We start from the raw sequence: 26,575 nt of genomic DNA, 5'->3' as shown, positions 1-26,575 counted from the left end.
TTATCTTCACTGAAATGCAGTTGGGGTCCTAGAGGGCCCTCTTTCTGTGGATTAGGACTCAGAAAAGGTACTGTTTCCTGAAAACCTGTGGATAATAGGAACTAACATAAAGGCTTGAGGTTTCTACACATCACTGGTATAGTTGGCCAAGGGAACAGGATGATTCTCCAGTTGGCCGAGTACTGCAGCCATGTGTGTCTCAGTGTGTCCCTTCTCCAGGATCCCATTTTGCAATCAGAGCCTGGCGCACATTATCCCACCGTTGCAGAATGTAAGATATGTCCACCTGCTCCAGGTCCTGCAGCTGGTGTTTTTGGTCCTCAGGATGAGGCTGAGAATAGTCCTTCAACTGCAGGATTCCTATGCCACTCTGTTCTTTGTGATTCTGGCATTTTTCTTGGTTTGGGGACCAGAAAAGAGTCTGAGTATCTGAGAGGTCTCCTCCCAAAGTCGAGGGCATTGGCAGGTAATTCCTAAGGCTCAGAGTAGAGACAGAATTTTCTCTCTGTGTAGCCTGTGTGGGCTGTACCATCATGACACTTGGTCTTTGGCTCAGACAAGGGACAGAGGATTCATGGAATGGGAGAGAAGCAGGTAGAAATGTTTGGTTCCTGCTGAAAGAATTGGAGGAAGAAAAATGATGAGACCTGCCCAGGAGAGTGGATTGATTAATTTGGTGCTGCTGAGCTGTCAGACCTGGTCTTCCATTTGGGCCATCTGCCAAGGAATTCATGGACTCACTTCTGCTCTGCCCTGGGTATAGGGATCTTTGGTTCTGAAACCACGTCTATGTAAAGAAAAGAAGAGGAATCGTAAGTGATTGTACCTCTGTTTCTCATACTGCATAAAGTTAAGTGGCTATTAATACAGGCTCCGATATCAGAATGGTTGTGTGTATGTGCATGTGCATATAAATTTCAAATGAAATAGAAATATTCCATGTATGTGAAATCAATTACTCTGGTTCATGTGTTTAGTATGTGTATGTATTTAATAATGTCTATGTACTAATGTGTGTGAATATACATCTAAACAAATTGAGGTCATAACATACTCAGCAATCAACTACTGATGAATTGAGACTGGCTGAAAAGGCATGTGCTCTAGATTTCTCTCTTTGATTTCAACCTTGGATCAGCAAACAAGTTTTCTTGACTAGGTTGATATTTTCTTTTTGCCAACATGTGCCTAAGAACCCCTATCTTATATATGTCGTGTGTATAAATCTGATGAAGGATTAATAAGTCTTTTGAGGGTTTCTGTGCTGATGAACCTATGAATGTGCTTAGTCATGAGCATTTGACATATACTAAACCACTGTCCCAATAACTTTAGAAGGTACCCATCGGGAATGACTTTGTTTTCCCAACTGGAGGGCATTTGATTAAGTATATAGATTTCTGAGGGTGTCACAAATTGGGGGGAGAGGAGGTGGGGGTATCTAGTTGGTAGAGACCAGGAGTGCTGAGAAATACCTACTAGGCACAGGACTGCCTCACAAGAAGGAATTACCTGGACGAAAATGACAGCAGTGCCAGGCTGTAGAAAACCTGTCAGAGCGTTCTCAGAACAGGCATTAACTCTCACATTTCCCCACAGTTTCGCTGCTGCTGATTCTAAATGTGTATACCACTGACAGCATTTTTCATTTTACACTAGCAATGCTAGATGTTTACCATCCCATACCTTTACCCTTGATGATTGTGATAATCCAAGATAGGTCAAAGTTTTTCAGCAACTCTGGGAGAAATATCACTTATGGGTAAAATATACTTGGTGTCACAGAACTTACTTGAATTCTTGGTTCCTGAATGCCCATTATTTTAGCCAGTTTTTTCCTGGTTGTAATATCAGGGAATTGGTTCCTCTCGAAGGCCTGAACTAGGGTGTGCGATTGAGACCTTGTGATGGGTGTCCAGTTTTGTCTGGCTGCTTTTGGTAAGTATTCTAAAGGAGAACACAGGAACAGAAGGGGTCTTTTAGAACAGTTTTCATCTTTGAACTGGGAACTCGAACTTGGGGAGATTACACTCAGTCCACCTGAGTCCCTCAGGGTGACAGAAGAGGATGCCACCCTGCCCAGAGCCACAGGACCAAAAGGTCCAAAGGCTTGCTTGCTAAGAATCTGCCTATGCTAGCCAGCTGTGGGACCATGCTTCTATTTCTGACACTAGGGTGCTCAGAACAAGCTGTAAGTGCCTCCCAAAGGCGATGGTTTTTTGTCAAGAATATGGGTGCGACATGCCGAGTCATTTCCACTTTCACAGGGACCCACTGAAGAAATGCGTTTGGACCAGTAGTTTCTTTTTTATTTTCTTTTTAATTTTTAAAAAAGATTTTATTTATTTAAATGATTTAGGGCATCCCTGGACCAGTGGTTTTTTTATCTTGAGTCCAAGGCTGATACTGGTGTTGTCCTTGGGTTTTGTTTTTTCCGAAGGAGCATCCAAATTCCAATCGTCTCTGTTTCGCTCTATGGTTTTTAAACCAAATCTAAGCAGGAGAAGATGTGAAAGCCCTGTAACTCCATCGCTGTTGTTCCAAATATCAATGCAATAGATTTTGATCAACTGCCATTGGGATAATACCCATAAGGAAAAGGTGATGTATTATCCTAGGAGTTATATTACTATAAGCATACAGTTCAGGACAGCATATCTTTTATGGTCGTCATCATGGTATCCCAAGAAAAATTGAAGAGACACTGTCAGTTCTATCAAAGGAGATCAATATTTTTCTTTCTTTTCCCACTTCTCTCTCATAACAGGATTTCAATGTGTGAATGCCTTTTCTTGTCCCCCCCCCTGCCCCTTATCTCTTTATAAGAAATACCAAGGGGCACCTGGGTGGCTCTGGTTGAGCATCTGCCTTTCGCTTAGGTCGTGATCCTGGGGTCCTGGGATCAAGTCCCACATTGGGCTCCCCGTAGGGACCCTGTTTCTCCCTCTGCCTATGTCTCTGTTTCTCATGAATAAGGGAAATAAACTCTTAATACCATCTTATTTTAACATGTGGTTTAGCATTTACTTCAAATTTGAGTTACTTTTACAAGTTGTAAACAATCACATATGCCAGCTCTCTAATGTTTTGAAATAGAAGCATTTTTAGTTTCTCCATTTACTAATTTTAAAATAGAGTGAACATGTTGAATTTAAAAAATGAGTAATTAGGGCAGCCTGGGTGGCTCAGCAGTTTAGTTCTGCCTTTGGCCCAGAGCGTGATCCTGGGGTTCCGGGATCGAGTCCCGTGTCAGGCTCCCTGTGTGGAGCCTGCTTCTCCCTCTGCCTGTGTCTCTGCCTCTCTGTCTCTCATGAATAAATAAGTAAAATCTTTAAAAAAATATGAGTAATTACAACTGTTTTCAGTTTGTGTTTTGCTTTGGTCAGACTTGGTGTGTGTTCATCACCCATCAGTTATTTGTGAGGGTGTTTCTTCTGTATGAATATCATTTCATGTTTGTATGAGAAAATTGTAGCTAAACATTTTATTGTCTCCAGTCTGCAAAAGAAGCACAATTCTATTGCTTGGTCTTACAGTCATTAAATAATTACTTTTACATTAAAAAAATACCATTTTATAATGTATAATACACATAGAATTGATTGTGGAAAATAATTTCCTTTTTTTCTGCCCCCCTTTTTTTAGAGTGCATGAGCAGGATGGGAGGGGCAGAAGGAGAGAGAATCTTTTTTTAAAGATTTATTTTAGAGAATGTGAATCTTTTTTTAAAGATTTATTTAGGGGCACCTGGATGGCTTAGTGGTTGGGCACCTGCCTTTGGCTCAGGTCATGATCTTGGGGTCCTGGGATTGAGTCCTGCATCTGGCTCCCCTCAGGGAGCCTGCTTCTCTCTCTGCCTGTGTCTCTGCTTCTCTATGTGTGTCTCTCATGGATACATAAAATCTTTTTTTAAAAATATTTTTTTATTTTAGAGAGTGTACAAGAGGGGGTAGGGAGAGAATGAGAAGCAGACTTCCAGCTCAGTGTGGAGCATGGGTTTCAGTCTCACAACCCTGAGATCATGACCTGAGCCGAAATCAAGAGTTGGATGCTTGACCAACTGAGCCATCCCGGAACCCCAAGAATTTCTTTAAATGGGGAGTAAATTAGCCACAATCAACAGCGGTAGTCATCAATATTACCTCATCCTATAATCAACAATAGGTAAGGCAACTCCTGGGACCCTGTATACCTTGCTGTGAAACTCTTGTCACAAATAGAACCCATTGAAGTCTGTTCCTCATTATTGGAGTCAGATTTGCAATGTACTTTCTAATTATTTGAATGTTTTATTTTGATAATTTGTGATAAGATTTAGGGTGTTAATGACAACCAATATTTAATGAATCACTCTTTTATCCAGGCATTGTGCTAAAAAGTTATCTGTGCTCTAAATTAATTAATCAAAATATTTTCAGGTAAGTCTTAAGCACATCATCAGATATTCCCACAGGATGGGCTTTTATTACTAGGATTTGAGTAAACTCTTTACACCCAGATCAAATGCATGAAGAGTAAAGAAAAATTTCTCTCCAGCATTCTTCAGGCTAAGGGTCTTAGAGCCAGTGGCTTACTGGAGACTCTATATAGACACAAAAATCTGAACTCATTATTTTCTTCTAAAAGCACATTTTTACTGATCTTTGTTGTTTTAGATGCTGTTTCACCTGGTATAATTGTATTGTTTACAACTCTCACCCTGTTAACTGAAGAAATCCAACATGGTTTCATTTTCACACCAGTAGCTCTATTCAAATAATACAATATGGGATATTACTTTATATACTTCTGTGTGTAAATCACATTTCAGGTATTTAAAAAAAAATTAGCCTGAAAATTGGGAACTTACATGAGTTCTTGCCTCACAGTTTCCTCATAATTACATATTAATCCTCATTCTGCTGCATATATCAACATATTTTTAAAAATATTTTTATTTTTATTTTTATTTAACCTTTACACCCAACTTGGGACTTGATCTCATGACCCTATAATCAAGCATTTCACACTCTACTGACTGAGCCAGCCAGGAGCTCCAGTATATAGCAATATATTTTTTAAAAATTTTATTCATTTATTCATGAGAGAGAGAGGCAGAGGCAGAGGGAGAAGCAGGGTATTTGAGGAGAGCCTGATGCAGGGCTCAGTCCCAGGACCCTGGGTTCACCATCTGAGCTAAAGGCAGGTGCTCAACGACTGAGCCACCCAGGTGCCCTAAATCAACACTTAATGATACCATATCATTAACATAGTGTTATAATTTCCTAAGTTACCTAAATCTCAAAAATTGATTTATCTCCTATTGGGAGATAGAGGAGTATATGCTCCACCCATCAGTGAATATACCCAGCCAATATTTCCACAACTGATAAAAGATACAAACACAGTTCTTGTTTTTAATATACAACAATAAAATCCTTTTGAGCAACATACCTAAGAATTGCTTGAAAGTCCTAAGCCCAGCGTTTCTCTTTACCTTGAATCTGACAGATAATGAAATAGAAACCTAATGCTTACCTGAATTTTAGACTCTGGAATGCCAATTTCCTTGGCCCGTTGTTTTCTGGTAGCTTTATCAGGGTATGGGTTTTGTTTAAACCATTCTTGGAGGATATCCTTTTGACTCTGGTTGTAAACAATCCTGCCTTGCCAGGTTTCTTTTTGTAGTATGCCCGATGAAGAGAAAATGGGAAAAGGAGTATGAAGGTTATGTTTATGGATTAAAAATTCTCTGTAAACATGTCTTTTTTTTTTTTTTTCAGGCTGAAAGCCTGTAAGTTCAACAATGGTTCTATATTTTTACTTTAGGGGTACATCTAAAGTCATGCTAAATTGGAGACATGTAAGTAAAATATGAATGTATAATAGAAAAAATGACAATGTGATCTGAGTTAATGAAGGAAAAAGTTACTGAAAAATCCAGAAAATTACATACAGAGAAAATAGGAAGCAATAGGAGCTAGGAAAATTAATGGAAATAAACAAGTAAAACCTTAAAGAATTAAGATAAAATACACTGGTACTTTGAGATAAAATACATTATAATAAAACTAAATATATTAGGTATTCCATAATATATTTTTCTCCATTTACAGTGTCAGCTTTAGATCTTTTGCCAACCCACTTGTGGGACGTATGGCTGTTATCTTAAGTTTGAAATTCCAGTCTCCAACTTTAAAGCACCCATCAGTGCAAAAATCTCCTGCTCCAATAATTTGGCTCTCTAATCATGATTGTGAATTTTAACTTTTATAAACTCTGGAAAATAAAGTAGGTGGCATTATCAAAGAGAACAAAATGCAGATGAAAACTTACCACTTGCAGCGCTATTCAAATCCATCTTGGGAAGAGGTACTCACAAAGGTGAGTGGGCAACTCAGCAGCACTCTAAGACACCAGTCTTATCAACACCCAGGGTGATGCACTCATTTCTTAAATAGACTTCTATTTAATTACTTCATTAAATGCTTAACACTTTTAGAAAGAAACTTGAAGTAATCAGATGAAGAAGTACAGACTCTACTAGGCTATTTTGCATCTATCCTAATACCTTTAGACTTAGAATCTGTGCTCTCTAATTTACATACACACGCACACACACATACATTATAGATGTTTTGTTCTCCATGTTTTTGTAGTTTTGCTTTTTAATTATTTTGGTTTGATGATATTCTAATATTGTCTGGATATAGATCACTTTATATTTTTCCTGTTTTCTTCAATTTTTACTGAAACACATTTTTCAAAATAAATATTTTATTTATTTGAGAGAACATAAGCATGAGGGAGAGGGAGAAGCATGCTCCCTGCTGAGCAAGGAGCCTGACAGAGGGACACCCAGGACACCAGGTCTCGTGACCTGAGCCAAAGACAAATGCTGAACCAACTGAGCCACCCAGGCACCCCTGAAACACATTTCTTTCCATCATTGGTACTAAGGTTTACATGTTATCTTGACTAATCTATACTAGACTATACTAGTCTATACTCCATAGTTATTAAAAAAAATTCAAATTAAAAAAATATGAATCTAGGTTTTTGGGTGGTTGTTGCCCTGAAGGTATTTTGTAGATTGATTGAATTATATAATTAATTGGATTTAAGTAAAGGAGATTATTTTTGATAATCTCGGTGGGGCTGATATAATCATGGAAGTCTTAAGAGCAAAGCTGGGCATTCATGGAGGAAAAGAAATCACAGCTGTGGACAGCAGCTTCATTGCCTGTGAGAGTTTCAGCCTGACCTTCTACAGGGTCTGCCCCAGAAATCTCATTCTTGACTATCCAGGTGCTACAACTGTATAAGCCAATTATTTATGACAAATGTCTTTATGTGCGTATATATGTGTATATACATGTGCACACGTGTATGTATAAGTTCACTAGTTTCCTATGAGGTCGGAATGCTACTGAACCTATTTCTCTAGTTGAGATTAAACGATATAGATGTTAGCACTGGAGATATTTCTATAAGAACAGACTTATATATACATATTTGTATATATTACACATAATTTAAATATGTCTATAAATATAAATAAGTGTTTGGGTCACCTGACCAGAATCAAAACCATGTGAGGTGGTTGCTGAGGTCAAAGGAAATATGAAGTTGTCATGGAAGAATCATGACCCTGAGATCAAGAGTCACATGCTCTACTGGCTGAGCCAGGAGGCATCCCAATAGTAGCTCACCTTATATATTTTTTATTTTATTTTTTTAATTTTTGTTTTATTTTTTTATTTATTTTTATTTTTTTTTTGAGAGAAATAGAGAGCATGAGCAGGGGGAGGGGCAGAGGGAGAGGGAGAATCTGAAGCAGACTCCACACTGAGCTCAGAGCCCCATATGGCACTCTACCCAGGATCCTGAAATCATGACCTGAGCCGAGATCAACAGCCAGATGCCTAAACAACTGAGCCACCCTGGCACCCCGATAGTTCACTGTAGATCACTGTATTTAAGGAGTATCAAAGGAGAAGTATGCACATCATCCAAGGATGTTGCATCTTCTTTTGGAGAAAGGAGTTGTGTGTTTCTATTATAGGCAGGATACTCGGACCATATTAGGCAGAAATATCACATTGTTATTTTCTTAATTTGGAAGTCATTTATGGTTTCAGGAGAGGTGTATGGCTTACAGCTCAACAAGGTGTAGACAGAAATGGTTAGTCTCAGTATGGCTAAGCTACAGAACTTATTCACTTATCACAGGTGTTTCTGTGAAGATATTTTGTAGACGTGATTAAAGTCCACGATCACTTGACTTTATTATCTATCTATCTATCTATCTATCTATCTATCTATCTATCTATCTATTTAAAGATTTTATTTATTCATTCATGAGAGATAAAGAGAGAGAGAGAGAAGCAGAGACACAGGCAGAGGGAGAAGCAGGCGGGGAGCCCAACGCAGGACTCGATCCCAGGACTCTGGGATCATGCCCTGGACTGAAGGTGGCACTAAACCATTGAGCCACCAAGGGATCCCCTCACTTGACTTTAAAGGAGATTATCCTACATAATCTGATTGGACCTAAGTCAATCAACTGAAAGGCCAGAAGGAAATAGTGGAGTCTTCCTTGCAAAGACATTCTTCCTGTTAATTGATGCTTCGGCTCATGCTCAAGGGTTCAGCCCATACTATGAGTTTTGGAATTGCCTCGTGAGTCTCTACAGTTACATAAGCCAATTCTCTGCAATTAATCACTAGGTATACAGATTCTATTTCTCTGGTTGAATCGTTGAACTCTGCCTGACACAATCATCAAACTGCTTATTTGGAAATGATGACATTTAACAGGAAAGATGTGTACATGCAGATTTGTCATGAAGATAACCATGGATGGTGGAAAACTTTATTGAATCCTAGAAAGATGGCTACTCATGTTATGCCTCCATAAATTATTTTGGTAAAGCTATGTTAGCTGTGAAAACCTGGAAGGCAGAAAATGGGTGAAACACATAGATCAATGGAACAGAATAGAGAATCCAGAAGTGGACCCTCAACTTTATGGTCAACTAATATTCGATAAAGGAGGAAAGACTATCCACTGGAAGAAAGACAGTCTCTTCAATAAATGGTGCTGGGAAAATTGGACATCCACATGCAGAAGAATGAAACTAGACCACTCCCTTGCACCATACACAAAGATAAACTCAATGGATGGATGAAAGATCTAAATGTGAAACAAGATTCCATCAAAATCCTAGAGGAGAACACAGGCAACACCCTTTTTGAACTTGGCCACAGTAACTTCTTGCAAGATACATCCACGAAGGCAAAAGAAACAAAAGCAAAAATGAACTATTGGGACTTCATCAAGATAAGAAGCTTTTGCACAGCACAGGATACAGTCAACAAAACTAAAAGACAACCTACAGAATGGGAGAAGATATTTGCAAATGACCTATCAGATAAAGGACTAGTTTCCAAGATCTATAAAGAACTTATTAAACTCAACAGCAAACAATCCAATCATGAAATGGGCAAAAGACATGAACAGAAATCTCACAGAGGAAGACATAGACATGGCCAACACGCACATGAGAAAATGCTCTGCATCACTTGCCATCAGGGAAATACAAATCAAAACCACAATGTAGATCACACCAGTGAGAATGGGAAAATTAACAAGGCAGGAAACCACAAATGTTGGAGAGGATGCGGAGAAAAGGGAACCCTCTTACACTGTTGGTGGGAATGGGAACTGGTGCAGCCACTCTGGAAAACTGTGTGGAGGTTCCTCAAAGAGTTAAAAAGAGACCTGCCCTACAACCCAGCAATTGCACTGCTGGGGATTTACCCCAAAGATGCAGATGCAATGAAACGCCGGGACACCTGCACCCCAATGTTTCTAGCAGCAATGTCCACAATAGCCAAACTGTGGAAGGAGCCTCGGTGTCCATCGAAAGATGAATGGATAGAGAAGATGTGGTTTATGTATACAATGGGATATTCCTCAGCCATTAGAAACGACAAATACCCACCATTTGCTTCAATGTGGATGGAACTGGAGGGTATTATGCTGAGTGAAATAAGTCAATTGGAGAAGGACAGACATTATATGTTCTCATTCATTTGTGGAATATAAATAATAGTGAAAGGGAATAGAAGGGAAGGGAGAAGAAATGGGTAGGAAATATCAGAAAGGGAGACAGAACATAAAGACTCCTAACTCTGGGAAATGAACTAGGGGTGGTGGAAGGGGAGGAGGGCGGGGGTGGGGGTGAATGGGTGACGGGCACTGAGGGGGGCACTTGACGGGATGAGCACTGGGTGTTATTCTGTATGTTGGCAAATTGAACACCATTAAAAAATAAATTTGTTATTAAAAAAAAAAAAAAGAAACCCTCTTGTGCCCTGAATAATGGATCACAGAATATCTCTGTCATGATTCACATGCTCTTGGCCACTATTGCCTGGGAACATCTAGAAAGAAATGAGCTCAGGAATGTGTTAATAAAGGGATATTCTATTACTATTGAAAAAAAAAAAAAGGAAAGTGTTGTTTAACAGGAAGAAAGGTGAGGAAATAGAACTTCAGGGTAAGGGGTACACGTAGACTTTATGCTCATTAAATGAAGAAATAACTTGGAGACACTTTCTGAGAAAAAAATTTATACATAGTTAAGAAATGCAAAACTCAAACCTGGGTTGTGATGTAAAACCTTTGGTCTACAGCAATGATTACATTAAAACTTCTACCAGTATTTACATTGTCTATTATTTAGGCATTCCTGTAAACTGCCACAGAAAAAAATGAAGTGTGTTTTTGCCATAGACAACTGATAAGCTCAAGATACTTAAGGTGAGATGAGAGAAAAATTAGGAGTAATGACTTGGAGGATGGGCTAATTGGTTCGTATTTGTGTTTTCCTTTTTTTTTTCCCTCCTCTGCAGTCTCTAGGGTCCCTACTAATGAGGCCAAGCAAGATAAGGGACATCCAAGAATCTGGTCTGGGGACTTCATCCAGGAAGCAGAAATTGATAGGTGGGAAAGAGGGGGGAAAGCTTGTCCAGTTAAAGGTCTATCCCAAAACATCTCCCTAGCTGAATCTTGCTACTGCTTTGTTCCAATGGATGCAGTCTCTCTCCTCTTCTTTATAGATGAGAGGTTGTTTACTACATAGGTTCAGTCCTTATTCCAACTGGCTCATAGCATTGGCTTTTGTTCTTTGATATCTTGATGGAGGAGTGATAACTGGGATCTTCTAGTTACTTTCAGTGTGAATGGAGGTTTTAGGCTGGGAAAATCATATTGTGTCTGGTGGAAAAGTGTAAGATTACTTTGTGTACTTTAGGGATGGAAGCTAATAATTTTGACCAAATAGATGAACAGTGTATTTTGTAGGGGCCACTTATTTCATGCCTACTCTCATGGCAGTAGCCCAGTTAGGCCATGTCTTCCAAGAGGATTGTATTTCACAAATTATTGATTTCAGGTTTTCCCTGTGATTTCTTTCAGCCAGTGAGATATGAGTGGGATTGATGAAGCAGTCTGTACCATCTTTTTTTGGGGGGGGGTCATTGCTCTTTTCTCACTACCATGACCCTTCTCTGTCCTAGATGAGGATGATCCCATTAACCGGAATCCCAGACAGATGAGAAATAGACTTTTGTTGAGGTAAGCCACTAGTGTTTTGAAGTCATTTATTGCCAGGACATAATTGAGAATAAGGTGGGTATACAAATTTGGTTTTTGTATCTTAAGCAATATGGTCAGAGCTCTTTATTGTTATTATTTTTTTAAAGATTTTATTTATTTATTCATGAGACACAGAGAGAGAGAGGCAGAGACACAGGCAGAGGGAGAAGCAGGCTCGACATGGGACTTGATCCCAGGACTCCAGGATTACGCCCTGGGCTGAAGGCAGCGCTAAACCGCTGAGCTGCCCTAATATTTTAAAGCCCTAGGCTGCCCTATTATTTTAAAGATTTGAGAGAGAGCGTGAGAGAGAGCAAGAGAGAAAGCACAGCAGGAGGAGGGACAGAGGAAGAGACAGAAGATTCCCCACTGAGAGGGAGGCCCCACTGTGTACTCGATCCCAGGACCCCAGGATCATGACCTGAGCCAAAGACAGATGCTTAATTGACTGAGCCACCCAGGTGCCTAAGTCTTTATTTTTAAGCAATGATCTGAATATTCCAAGAAACTCATTTGTTGTGATTTTTATAGCCCAGTTTCTTTTAATTGCAGTAAATTTTTGTGAAATTTAGAAGGGCATGAAACTTATTTTTTAAACAGAAAGTTCCAAGAGACTTACTCTTGGGTTTCACCTAAGAGGGTACTGGTAAGACAGGATCCATTCCGTTGAAGATCATGTGATGTTATTTACTCAGGTGGTCATGTGACATGCAGAAAATGAGGGAATCTCCTTGGACCTAAGACTCAAAATGTTGCCTACATGTGGAAGAAAGGAGGAAATCCAAGTGTTTCCTTTATCCCGGAAAAGAGGTTTACTTGTACTTTAGGAAGAAAGGACACAAAGAAGTCAAATGAAGACATCCTTGAATTTAGTTATCCAAGTATCCTGATCAGTTTATTAAAATGTGGAGACAAATCTGCAGTCTCAGGGCCAATGTAATGGGGGAATTTGATTCACAGAGTAACTGAGATAGCATAGATTTGGGCCTTGTCTGAGAGGAGTGAGGTCCTCCCACTCTGGTAGCAGATGGGTCAAAGGGATGTCAAGACAAACTTTCTTGGTTTTGGGTTCAGTGGGTAGAGCGTATGACATACAAAGGCCATCTTTCCCAAGGCTGCACATGTGAACACAGAGGTGGTGCTTTACACTTTTCTAGAACTACAACCTCTTCCGGTGGAGGCAGTGGCCCTATGTTTTACGTGTTAATCAAGGCCCTTCAGAATCTGACCCATCTGCAGTCTCCTCACCCATGTTCACTAAGACACCCTTTCAGTACGATGAGAGACTCCCAGGCGTCCCACAAACACAGTGCATTTTTCCTACGACTGTTACTTTACTCAAGCAGCCTGATTGGGGTGAATTAATGACACACTTTCTGACACCCCAAAATTCTATTTCTTCTGTGCACACAATCCTCATGTCATTGATATCCACAGGCATAGCATGCAGGTGTTGTTGCTTGGCCAGATTTGTTGTAGGAGCCTATTTCATTTGACTTCCCTAATGCTCATTTTACTACCTCATCTGCTCTCATTTCACGGCAGCGGTAGCCTGGAGGGTCTCAACCTTGAGTGGGGCTCCAGGTAAGAAGGAAGATCCACTTGTATGGATACTGTGGTCATACAAATCTTGGGTGGATGGGGGAATGGAATCTAACCCTGCTCCCCCAATAGGGTGACAACAAGCCCACATGGCCCAGCCCCTAGAGAAGAGGAGGCCGGGGGAAGGCACCTTTCTTTTCTTTTCTTTTTTTTTTTTTTTAAGATTTTATTTATTTATTCATGAGAGATACAGAGAGAGAGAGAGGCAGAGACACAGGCAGAGGGAGAAGCAGGCTCCATGCAGGGAACCTGACATGGGACTCAATCCCGGGTCTCCAGGATCACACCCCAGGCTGAAGGCGGTGCTAAACTGCTGAGCCACCAGGGCTGCCTGGAGGGCACCTTTCCAGCCAGCATTTTCCTGATGGCCCCAACCCAGTCTTCAGTGGCTGAAGGGATTGTTCTGATCCTTTTGAGGGGCCACCATCACTGTTCCCCATCCTGCTGCTAGTTCCTGGTTGATCCTCCTAATCCTCCATGGTCTGGGAGTAGTTGCTCTTGCAGAAGGGCCTTATACAGGATTTCCACTGATGCTGGGTGATTTTGGGGTGAGTTCACGGAAACAGGCATTTTTCTCTGGATTGCGTGTTGCCATGTACAGAGATGATTCTGTGATTGGTATTTTAATAAATCTTATCTTTAGAAAGGGAAACTTGAGGAAGGCTGGTGCCATAATTGTGAAGGAGTGACAGTCATTTGCGTTGGTCAGAAGAGAGAACAGTTGGTATTTTGTGGGTTAGACAATGTTCCCATTTGTCTGTGTTCAGACAGGATAACAAAGTGATCTTGTTTGTGTCTTGATCCATCACGGTCGCAGAGTGGACATCTTTGATGTCCATAGTGTATAAAAACATTTATATTCTGCAGAAGAACATCAAGACATAACTGAAGGTACTGGGCCTGGTCCTGACCATCAGGAACAGCTTTACTCTTTCTCATACATTTCATTGAGAAGTGGGAGCAAGAGGTGAGCTGGATCCATGTCTGGTGTCTGCTCTCAAGTACGGGTCTGGAGTAAAGACAGAAGGAAAAGAAAAGCGTTGTCAGAAAATAAGGGAGTGACAAAGAGTCTGACTTGGGGAGGAGGGAAACCTGGGCTGGCAGCATCCAGGACCTGTTGCAGAAGGAAGATCCAGGGTGCCCTAGGGCATTCCCCTGAGAACCACTTCCTTTCCATCCTCTCCTGATGTCTGACACCCCTCTACCTTCCCCTCTCTTCAACTCTCTTCCATCTATTGCTTCCTCCTCCCAGTCCCGGAAAATGCTTAAAGGACAGTTTAGGTCTGGGAAGTGCTGAGCTTCGTCACTGCCACATGCCATCCTGGAGAGGGTGAGGGGGTAGAGGAGGCTGAGCAGTGACCCCCATTTGAACACCATGGCGTCTGTCCTGTAGTTCATCCAGCAATATTCCAAAGAGATAGTGGAACTGATACGAGACAGAAATTTCTATTATGGAAAGCATTTGTATAAAATATTCACGGCACTGAAAAAGTACTTAAATTCAGGGAAAAAAAATTGGCTTTTACCTTGAAAATAAATGTTTAAGCCATTCATGACTTAACAAAATAAAATGGCACTCTGTATACTGGACCCAATAGGAGTGTGTGTTCGTGTGTATGTGTGCACACGTATTCCTTGTATAAATGTTGGATGCCAAGTTGGCTGAGTCATTCTTGCCTGTTCACAGTGAGCCGACTCTCTTAGAGACAGATTTCCTCAGGAGTTTATATTGCATCTTCATAAAACAAGTCTTAGCCATTTTTGGGGGGGTGGGGGTGGGGGTGCATCTGAGGGTTTTTTTTCTCCTCCAGGAGGTCACACCTATTCCCCAAGTTTTATTCTCAAGCTCTTAAGAAGAATGACAAGGAGGGGCACCTGGGTGGCTCAGTGGTTGAGCATCTGCCTTTGGCTCAGGGCATAATCCTGGGATCTGGGTTCGAGTCCCTCATTGGGATCCCTGCATGGAGCCTGCTTGTGTCTCTGCCTCTCTCTCTCTCTCTGTGTCTTTCATAAATAAATAAATAAAATCTTAAAAAAATTATTCTATCATTTAAATTGTAGTTCTTATTACATCATTTAAAGTTACCCTTTCATTTTAGATGCTTTCACATCATTCTGGTTTCCTAAGATATTCATGACACTTTTGACTCCCAGACTTCATAAAAATCAATGTATCACTGAATCCTGCTATTCTAAGATCTGAGGCCTCTTGCTGTCTGAGTGCTACAGGAAGTAATGTAAGTAAGTTTTAGTGTCAATCATATTTTATTTCTAGTATTCAAGCTAAGAAGTTCAAAATAAAAAGTGAAATTCCCAAGAATGTAAATTTTATTAAATGCAATGGAAATGGATATATATGAAATGTATTTCTTCTCATTCAGTCCTGGGATCCTTTTCAGAACTCTTTCACGTGTGTATGATCATGAGGAGCCAGGGGCGTTTCTCCATGAATAAATTGGTGAAGCTATCTATCATTGCTGGGATGCTAATGACATGCATGGGAGACAGTGTGAGACTCTGGGAACTTGACATAAGTAGCCAGAAATTTCATAATGTATTCACATCTTAAGATTTCCGTTACACCAACTTTACGCCCTATCACACCGTCTTACCTCTTGTTTTGCATTCATCATAGCACATACCTCATTGTTTATTTCTAATAACCTAGGGGAGCACTATCTTCATATTCCTTAGAACAGCAATGCATGCTATGTATAAATACATATATGTGCATATTTATTTATAGAGCACTTATGCATTATAATATCCTTCTGTTATTATTTTTTAATTCTTCTGTTACTTTATCTAAGAAAAAGACCAGTTACCATTCTGAAATCCAAAGTGTCCCATATATTCTAACAACTCTATAACTTAGATATTCTAATTGATAATATTGTATCAGTTAGAAGAAATATAACATGAATAGTCTAACCAGATAATCAGGCCTCAATTCTAAAATCTCTCCTCCTTTTTGTTTTTCTTAATTATTTATATATCTCTCAGTCCACCGAGGAAGTACAAAGTATTGTTAAAGAAAATGCTTCTATCTGCTGAAACTCAGATTCCATCTTTTGTTTCAAGGCACCTTGGTTAATGCAATTATTTAACAGAAAAAAGGTTTTTTGATTTTTAGGACAAACCATGAAATCATGTTGAATAGCTTTCAATTTACTATAGAATGTATATTCATTTGCTATGTGCCTTTCCCTCCAAATTCCAATTCTAAGACATCCTTAAGTTGTATCCAACATCATAATCAAAATTCATAAACTTATGCCTACATCAAAAGGAATAAAAACTAAAGTTATGAAGAAAGACATAATTAGAAATAAGATAACAAAGAGATTGGTGGACACAGGGCCTAGCACAGTGCGCTAACACACAGATCTTTGCTGGGAGGTGATTTTTCTGGACCTGTGTTGGGCTTGTCCTGGACACCATTAGGTCACTTGAGCACAGTTGATACCGAGGAACACAAGTGAATCCGTGCTCAGTGATGCATCCGGGAGTCAGGTCTCATCTTGGGTCATGTCAGGACTTCAGAGCATCAAGCCCAGCCTACACAGGCAAACTGTTTAGGTGCAGGCTATCTCAGGAAGCCCCCAGGCAAAGACAGTTCTAGTTCTAGAGCATCACTTAGGATGAAAATACATCAATGATGGAGACGCCATACACTTGCTTTAATTGGGGACAAATCTGCAAATCTCCAAAGTTTTGATAATTCAGTATGATCAAAGAAAAACCAGATTTATGTGGTCAAGCAAAATGTCATGCTACAGTGAAAAACTCACAATTCTTCTTTGGCTGTGGAAGGAGGGTGCTTTCTCTGGACTCCTGTTTCCATCCAAATAAGAACTGGGTAATTTGTTTTTAGAAACTAGCCGAGTAAGAGACATTTGGGGAATATTTTACATAGTGTCTATAATAGTCTCATTCATCTGTGGCCAGGGGTAGAAATGCGCACTACTGTATGCTTTATGCCTATCTCCATAAGCCTGGGAAGCGGTCTGCATTTTGTTAACTTGAGCAGCAGATTACATTTACTCCTGAACCCCACCTCATTAAGATCACCATTTTCAAAGACCTAAGGGTCATTGGGTAAATGACCTGCTGTTGCCCAGTTTGTTTGTAGATGGTTGTTTCTGCCTGTGACTTGCTACACCCTGTGTGCTGACAATACTGTGAGGGTTGGAGGGCAGCCACCTGCCCACAGCCTTATTTATGTGTCCTGGCAGTACTGCAGTAGTGAGGGGAAAATGATCCCAGGAGAAGCAGGGCTTCTTTCGGTCCTGGTCCAACAAGGGCCAGTGCCTCTTGGGCCAGGTGTCCTTGCTCTGTCCTGGTGGAAGACAGAGTTCTAAACTGTCTGTGGACATCGGCTCCAGCTGTCACCATGTTGGCCAGGCCATGGCTGAGGATGGAGGTGGCAATCTGGGAGTCAGGGGAGGGTTGACACTCCACTGAAGTCCTTTCCATTCCCAAGATAAGCCTTGTGATGGGGAGGGAGAAGTGAAGAAGTGAAGGATAGTAGAACAGGGAAGACAATTAAGATTCCAAAAAAGTGTTTTCACCATCATTATTTGGTGTTGGGCTGGCCCTGGTAAAAGAACACTAGGCTGGAGTATCAGCCCAGGGAGGTTGCAGCACCTTGTGGCCTCGGGTTAAATCCGAGTTCAGATCCCCTTTCAAGCTTCTCAGTGACTCCACTTTACCCACATTCTCATTCATTGAAGTGTGAGCCCTGAAAGGCTGGTTTGGAGGGATGTTAGTCAAGATCAGCAGGGTCAGCAGGGAGCAAGAGGCCTGGGGTAGGGTGCCATACAAAGAAAACTGTGAGATTGGGGTGCCTCTGAAGGGAAATCTCCCTCTCTGTGTTGGTCATCTTTGTGCAGAGCTGCATTTTGAGGCTGGAGGCAGAAGGTGTCTGAATCCCCCAGCAGGTCTCCACGGAGCTGTTAATATACTTAAATACTAGGGGAATGTTGAAGGAAGTGAAGCTTGGCCTATACACATGTCATGGGCTACTTTCTTCCGAAAATAACTTCGTTAGCTATGTCCGTCTCTATAGGTAGAGTCAATTTGGCTCTTAGTACATAGAAGTGGAGCTTGTGTTTCAAATCTCTCTAGGTGTGAGATCCCTCATGATAAACTCTCATCATGGGACCTTAAGAAACAACCATCTCGGGATCCCTGGGTGGTGCAGTGGTTTGGCGCCTGCCTTTGGCCCAGGGCGCGACCCTGGAGACCCGGGATCGAATCCCACGTCGGGCTCCCGGTGCATGGAGCCTGCTTCTCCCTCTACCTATGTCTCTGCCTCTCTCTCTTTCTCTCTCTGTGATTATCATAAATAAAAAAAAAAAAAACTTAAAAAAAAAAAAGAAAGAAACAACCATCTCTGAAAGACTCTCCTCACACCGTTTAGGACAAAGAAACAAGGCAGTCACCAAATTTACTTCCAAACGAGACCCATGCATGAAGCACTATCTTAGAAATAATAATCCTATTGAACTTCAATTTGAGCGAAATTTGAGCAAATGTACAATTTTTTTAGCAGCAGTAGTGAAAACGATTGCAAGAAAGTCCAAAATTGCATCAGAAGAGAGAAAAAATATTCCTGTTTCTGGATTGAATATGAATGACAAAAAGTATAATTCATGTTTTGTGTAATGAACATTTATAAAAAAAAAACTATCCTAAACAGCATAATCCTATTAATGCACCATATTGTGCAATCACTCATATAAAAGCAGGAAAACAATGAGAAAGAAATCAAAATTATTCCAGAAGAAAGAATGTGTTTCTGATTATTTTGGCGGACTTGTTAACAAGAATGAAGATACTGTCATTACACTACCTACAAACAGAATAACATGAAAACGCCGAATTTCGAGAGTCACTTTGAAAACACCTACAGTTCCAAAGCGTTACCTAAGAGTTACGGTCCTATCAAGTTCCCACACGGAGCTGTGAGTGGTCTGTGTAAAAGCTCGTCACCAATGGCCACAAGGGAGGCAGACACCTTGCCACACTCTGAACTGAGTAAGAGGCTCAGACTCTAATGCCGGTGATATCAGACGGTGACACGTATTAGTGACTGTGCCCTGCTTAGACCAGGGCAGCTGGGGAGGAATCACTCACTGGGATGTATGTTCTTGTTTCAGAGAAGCCCCCAAGTGTTTCTTATTCTAATACTGCCTAAGGTACGCACTCACAAGTTTGTTTCAATGGGAAGCTCTAAAATCCTGTGTCCACAAAGTATCCCCTTGGGGCCTAACTGGGATCCCACCTGGAAGTGACTTTGGCATTTCCATCCCTCTCCCAGGGAGCCTGCGAGGCTCTACCTGTGGCAGTTCTTGCTGTCGAGGACTCAGAAGTTTTCTCCTGAGCCCCTCTCTCCTACCACGTCCCCACTGATGGCCCAATCTGTCCTCAGGAGGTGCGTCATGTGCTTGCAGCCTGCACACCCCGACCCCCGCCGATGCTCGTCCCGATCACAGTGTCCACCCTTCTGAGTGCACCATGCTGAACATTGTCCTCCAGGAAAGGTCCTCGTACTGCCAACCGCTTGGAGCCGCCCGCAAGGCAAACACAGTTTACACACGGGCAGTTTTTCAGGATGGGAAATGAATGGGAATAGGCGGGATAGAGGTCCCAGATTCAACGCCAAGGGCGTCATTAGCTTCGTTCCCCTACGTGCCAAGAGATTGGCAGAAATTCCTCTCAGGGACTAGTGATGGGGACAGGAAGTGAAGGGCACAGAACAGAGCAGAGGGTCAGGGTCCCCAAAACGTGTCTGTTAGAGTCATATTCCTGCTGGGGGCTGGCCTGGCTGGAGAGTGCTGGGTTTGTCCCGGGAGCTCGGTGGGGGCCCACCTGGGGCAACTTTCAGAGTTAAGATTGTCTTAAGGATCATCCCAGTTAGTTTAGCTTGCAGATGGTAAGAAGCTCGTGACCTTAGGGTTAAATATGAATTCAGTGTTTCTCTTACACACTCTGATGATTCCATTTCTTCTATGCCAAACCTAACTGAAGTGTGTTCACTTTGAAAGCCTAGTTCTGGCAGGTGTCAGTCAGGTTTGTGGTGGCAGAGAACACTGACTCTTAGTGCAAAATGGGTTGCCTCTGGAGGAAAGCTCCCTCTCTGAGCTGCTAATCCAGGGCACCTGGGTGGCTCAGGGGTTGAGCGTCTGCCTTTGGCTCAGGTCGTGATCTCAGGGTCCTGGGTTGGAGCCTCACATTAGGCTCCCTGCAGGGAGTCTGCTTCCCCCTCTGCCTGTGTGTCTCTCATGGATAAATAAATCTTAAAAAAAAAAAAAACCCACAAAACTCTGAGCTGCTAATGCGTGCCAAGGCTCCACTCTGAGGATGGATAAAGGTGGCAGGATTCATAGGGGCAGGTCTCTTTGGAGCCATTTTTACAGCTACACATGATGAACAGGGAAGAAAGGGATGCTTGGCCAGGCAAAATGTTTTGCAACCTTACCTTTTCTTAAAAATTGATTTTGTGGAACATACCAGTGTTATAACTAGAGTAACTCAGCTCTTGTTACAACAGAAATAAACTTTGCATTCCCAATCTTTTGAGCCCACTCATGTAAAATTCCCTCTTAGTGTTCATGTCATGGGTCCTTGTTAATTAGAGCCAACCAAAGACTGTCCTTTCTTACATACCAGCAATGAAAGCAGAAGAGGAAAAAAAAGTATCATTTTAAGAAAAAAATAAAAGCCTGTGCTTCTGATTATTTTAGTGGACTCCTAATAGCCACAAAATATCACCTACAAATAGAACAACATGGAAACACTGAAAACACCTACGGTTCTAGAGTGTTACCGTTACGGTCCCATCAGGTTCCCACACGGAGCCTGTGAGTGGTCTGTGTAAAAGGTCACCAATGCAGGTCACCAATGGCCACAAGGGAGGCAGACACCTTGCCACACTCTGAACTTAGTAAGAGGCTCAGACTCAAATGCCAGTGATATCAGACGGTGACATGAATTATTATTATTATTATTTTTATTCATTTATTCCTGTCAGAGAGAGAGAGAGACAGAGAGAGGCAGAGACACAGAGGGAGAAGCAGGCTCCAAGCTCCCGGGTCTCCAGGATCAGGCCCTGGGCTGAAGGCGGCGCTAAACCGCTGAGCCACCCCGGCTGCCCCGATGACACAAATTAGATGTGAGTGCTCAGGGCATGGGTGCATTCTCTGGGTTTCAGCTGTTACAGTAACAGAGAAGCACAATTTATTTCCAGTGTTACTTAATAGACCCTCTCCCATTTGTTCCCATAGCTATCTCCAAAGTGTTTTTGCTGCTTCCAGAAAGAGCCCCTGGTTCTAATGAGGACTACATTTGCTAGTTACGCTCCCATTGTTTCTTACCCACTCACAGTGAGCCTGGATTGACCAACCCCCTCTTCCCTTGGTCTTTCTCAGCTCCAGGGGACTATTCCTGTGATCTGCATTCAAGGCTGATTGCCTTCCCCTCCTGCACCTGCTGCTGCTGGGCTCTGCCCCTGGAAGAGCGTGCTCCTATGCTTCCAGCCTGTGTACACCTGGCCCAAGCACATGTGCATTCGCAAGGTCTGGGGAAGCTCCTCCTCGGTAAATAACCTCCGCCCGAGGGTCCTCGTACTGCATTTTGGTGCAGTCTGCCAGCCAAAAAAAGCTGAAACAGAGGCCAAACAGCTTTTCAGAGAATGGAAAATGAATGGGATTTCGGGATGGATGTCCCAGATTCAATGCCAATAACTTAGAGGGTGATCATAAACACGGCAAATTATCTGACCGTGTGCTGAGAGCTTTCTGCAAATTCATCTCAATTAACCCGTGCACCTCTATCAGAGGTGAGGAATTCGAGGGAGCAGGTTTAGGAGACATGCCCAAAGAAACCGGCTGGGAAGGTGCAGAGGTAAGCCTCATCCCTGTCCTTCAGAGCACAAACTGACAACCACCTCTGAACGTTTCATAACTTGGAGCTTGTTTGAACCTCTGTTTCCTTATTTCCGCATGTGACCCCTGCACTGGGGGGAGTCATGGGTGGGTTTTGGGAGGATGAAGTCAAGAACTATGAGTTCCTATGAAGGTCTACGCTTTGTTGAATTCTGTGCCTCACAAATACTAGGCATGGCTCCTAGGGAAGAGCTGAGTATTGAGAGCTGCCAAGTCCCTCCTTGCGAGGGACCATCCAAACCAGGGAAAAACCTGAGTCTTGAGGTCCACTGGTTTTTCTTTTCAGGAACCACCTGAGTTCCTTCCTGCTCAACGCTCAGCATGGGAGGCAGTGGCCACCCTGCCATGTTTCTGCCTCTTTCCCCACAACCTGAACTTTTCCTGACCTCTCCATGAACTGCATTCATGTGGGGTCTTTGGCCTGTAACCCACACCTGAGAGAGGAGCTGTTTCAAGGGCAAAGCCTGTATTCTTCAGGAGACATTCAGCCACTGGGAGCGGTGGGGTCCAGGGAAGGCTCCAAGGAGGCATTGCAGGTATGTGGATCCAGCACTATATCCAGCACTAGGAGGCCCAGAATGGCTGTTTGTCAGACAGAAGGACAATGGTCAGTGGCTGTGTAGGAAAGGCTCGGGCCTGTGCATGTCTGGACCAGGTCATAGACAACCTCATGGGTCACTGGAGCATGGATTTGAATTTCAGTGTGATTAGACGGATTGGTGGGCTTAAGGTTTAAAGTATTTCCATTGACTGTGCAGTTGTAAAGGCGAGACAGTTTAGGAAAGGAGAGGTGAAGGTTGACTGCCGCCCTCTGAGGTCCTGTCCAGCCCCAAATCCAGGCTTCTGATGGGGCAGCATGGTACAGGACACAGAACAGGGAAGGGAGTTGGGGTCCTAGAAAGCCTTTGTCACCTTCATAATTTTGTCTGGGACAGGCCCTGGGTGAAGAGTGGCTGGGTTTGACCTATGAACCTGGGTCACCTTTCAGAGACAAGGTTAAATCTGCCTCCCAGTCAACGCCCCAAGGAGTTCAGGCTGAGCAGAGCAGAGGCAGGTGGCCTCAGAGTTAGTCTGATTCACATTCACATCAGGCACAAAATAATCCACAATCCTCAATGTTGTAATTGTATCAGGTCTCCCACTGAGATGTTGCGTAATCACTTTATATCATGGCAATAAAACCAGAAGAGCAACATCAAAATTATTTTAAAAGAAAGGCAAAATGAAATACTGGCTTCCTGGATTATTTTAGAAGACTTGCTAAAAACAACAAAAAGCTGTAATTATGCTGCTTGCAAATAGGATAAAATGAAGCAATTAACTTAGTGTCACATTGAAATAATCCACAACTATAGAACATTGTCAATGAAGTATAATCCCAAGTGGTTTTCATTGTAGACACTGCAAAATCACTTAATAGCAATAACACTAAAATAGTATTAGAAAATTATTTTAGTGGGGATCCCTGGGTGGCTCAGCGGTTTGGCGCCTGCCTTTGGCCCAGGGCGCGATCATCCTGGGGTCCCGGGATTGGGTCCCGCGTCGGGCTCCCTGCATGGAGCCTGCTTCTCCCTCTGCCTATGTCTCTGCCTCTCTCTCTCTCTCTCTGATGTGACTATCATAAATAAATAAAAATTAAAAAAAAAAGGATTTTATTTATTCATTCATGAGAGAGAGAGAGAGAGAGAGAGAGAGAGAGAGAGGCAGAGACACAGGCAGAGGGAGAAGCAGGCTCCATGCAGGGAGCCCGACGCGGGATTCAATCCCGGGTCTCCAGGATCGCGCCCTGGGCCAAAGGCAGGCGCCAAACCGCTGAGCCACCCAGGGATCCCTAAAATCCTTTTTTTAAAAAAAGAAAGAAAATTATTTTAGTGAAGAGAAAACATCTTGCTGTGGTTCTGGTTCTATAGGATCAATGGAAGGTAGGGGTCAGCTCAGTGGTGACTCACTTGTGTTGTCAGAGGTGTGGACAGACTTTGATACAGAGACATTTCCTGTGGGTGATGGAGGTTGGGGAGGAAGGGTGGGGCCAGTGAAGCACCTTGGTGGAGAAGATTCTTAGGCAATTTCTTCTGAATTTCTGGAATGGGGGAAGACCAGAGAGTCCTTTGTCCCCTGAGCAATCCCCCTGAGTTTTTCTAAAACATCTGAAGGCTGGAAACGGGCAAGGGGGAGGACCAGAGTCTAGGTCAATGGAATTCTGATCCTATGATTTGTTGAATCAAAGAGAGTTCCAAGCTGCTATGTGTGTCAGGAGCACCAGGATACCCTCGCTGTCTTGAGATTTTTTTTTTTTTTTCCTGTCTTGAGATCTTAAGAAAGATCTGTTATGTCAGGATGGAGCTTACCTTCCAGAGGGATCTTTCCCCTGGGCTCCTGATCCTTGGAGAGACCCTGGATCCTCAACCAACCACAGCCTAGTACTGTTCCTTCCTTGGGGATCTGGAAACATCCGGAGGATGGCCTAGTGATCTCTGCCCTCTCCAAAACATCCTGTTTGCAACATCAGGAACATAAAGGTATTTTTTCAAAACCTTACATTCTTCCTTAGTTTTTGTCTCAGATATGCACTTTCTTTCTTAAGCTATGGAGGTGTCTCTCAGCCAGCAGAGCTCCTAACTCATTGTCATGAGCTCTTCTTTCACTAGGACTCAATAATAACACACAATTCTTTAGAATTTTTCTGAAGGAGTTTTGGCTTGTATTTTGTAGGTGTTCAGCTCTTTGCATTAATGGCTCGTCTTGTCATCTGCTTTTGAAGGATTCTCTTACATCTCTGTAGGGTACATTCTCTCTAAATCAGGTATTTGGTGAAAATGATTTTTATGCTGATACACTTAAGGAGGATGTGAAGTTTCCATTGGAGCTGTGATGTCTCCCTTTCTACCTTGCTTTTTATTTTCCTGATTGCAGTGACACTTTCCTAGTTTAGAGACATTTCAGAAGATCTTTCAAGGTGCTGATTATTTCACATTCTTCAGTAAGTATGCAGCTGGTTTCTTTCTTCTTCAGGAGTTTTTTAAATGAGTGTTTAAACTCACTTAAATCATTGTCTTACCTTCCATCCACCTTCCACGTGGTCTCACCTTCTGATGAACCTGTTTCACCAGAAGGTTCCAGGCTCCTGACATCCATGTCTTCTCCAGGAGCAGCAGCCCCGTCCTTCATCTTCTGTAATGTTTGCATAGAAGCTTGATCTGATTTTTTATTTAATTTTTATTTTTTTAAGATTTTATTTATTTATCCATGAGAGACACACACACAGAGAGGCAGAGACATAGGCAGAGGGAGAAGCAGGTTCCATGCAGGGAGCCTGACATGGGATTCAATCCTGGATCTCCAGGATCATGCCCTGGGCCAAAGGCGGCACCGCTAAACCGCCGAGCCACCCGGGCTGCCCATGATCTGATTTTTTAAAAAAGAATTTTGTAATATTCTCTTATTTTGTGTAACAAATGTCTCCACTCTCTTGTTTATTCACTTAACTTCTGTTGAAAACAGTGTCAGGCTTCCTTGAAGATGAGATTTTTTTCTCTAGAGCACTCTGAGAGCTCCCTGAATTTTTCCTTCATTTTCCTGGTGGATTTTGCAGACATTAACAGAGGCAGTGACTTGATTTTGCTACTCTGCTGTAGCTTGTAGAGACTGAGTTTTCCTCAGTCTCTATGTTGGCCATTAGCTTGACTTGTTTTATATCTTGACATTTGTACTCTTTTGGAATGTGTACTTCACACCCAAGTAAAAAGTCAGATGGTATGTTGGCTAATGGTATGTTGGACATTAGCTTGACTTGTTTTATATCTTGACATTTGTACTCTTTTGGAATGTGTACTTCACACCCAAGTAAAAAGTCAGATGTTTCTAGGTCTTTTTTTTTTTTTTTAAAGATTTTATTTATGTATTTGACAGTGAGCAAGTGTGCCCACAAAGAAGGGGAGCTGCAGAGGCAGGCTCTCCACTGAGCAAGGAGCCCAACACAGGGCTTGATCCCAGGACCTTAGGATTATGACCTGAGCCAAAGGCAGATGCTTAAGCAGCTGAGCCACCCAGGCACCCATGTTTCTAGGTCTTTATTCATGGTGTCCAACTTTCTTGTTGCTGATAGTGTGTCTTTGAGGTGGGTGCCCCTAATCTTGACTCAGGCCCTTCAAATTCATTTTCAATTAGTCATAGCTTCTCAAAAATGTGGTGTCTTTCCTCCAGAGGGACAGAATCTCCAGTGTCCACTTTGTCTCTATATGAGGTCAGATCTTTTTTTTTTTTTTTTTAAGTCAGATCTTGATAATGAAAAATCTGATCTTGACTATCACAGCTGCCACTGCACCCAGCAGTGAGTGGGGTGCTGGATCTAGTCCAAGGTACCCTGAAAGTGCTGTTGCTA

At 42.2% G+C, this 26,575-nt stretch overlaps 1 protein-coding gene across 1 annotated transcript; it reads right to left on the bottom strand.

Moving 5' to 3' along the window:
• Positions 1 to 25,362, bottom strand: DUXB (double homeobox B). The gene is made up of 7 exons (XM_041773048.1): positions 25,253 to 25,362; positions 14,452 to 14,672; positions 5,518 to 5,771; positions 2,373 to 2,493; positions 1,793 to 1,947; positions 648 to 787; positions 1 to 473 (listed from the first exon to the last, which is right to left on the bottom strand). The coding sequence occupies exons 1-7, from the start codon at positions 25,360 to 25,362 to the stop codon at positions 200 to 202; spliced, it is 1,275 nt and encodes a 424-aa protein (XP_041628982.1). The 3' UTR covers positions 1 to 199.
• Positions 25,363 to 26,575: the final 1,213 nt, after the last annotated feature.

The sequence above is a fragment of the Vulpes lagopus genome, chromosome 10, assembly GCF_018345385.1.
Source record: "Vulpes lagopus strain Blue_001 chromosome 10, ASM1834538v1, whole genome shotgun sequence".
NCBI classification, from domain to species: Eukaryota; Metazoa; Chordata; class Mammalia; order Carnivora; family Canidae; genus Vulpes; species Vulpes lagopus.
The sequence above is the reverse complement of the archived record's forward strand: the minus strand, read 5'-3'. Positions and strand labels throughout refer to the sequence as shown.

Bases quoted from the DNA above. Each gene is read 5' to 3' on its own strand.
- DUXB (XM_041773048.1), bottom strand. From the start codon at position 25,362: ATGAAGGACGGGGCTGCTGCTCCTGGAGAAGACATGGATGTCAGGAGC. The intron at 1,948-2,372 runs GTCCAGGGATGC...GTTCTCCTTTAG, and splicing joins TCAAGATAAAAAAACCACTG to AATACTTACCAAAAGCAGCC. The intron at 788-1,792 runs GTAAGTTCTGTG...TTCTTTACATAG, and splicing joins TTCAGGAACCAAGAATTCAA to ACGTGGTTTCAGAACCAAAG.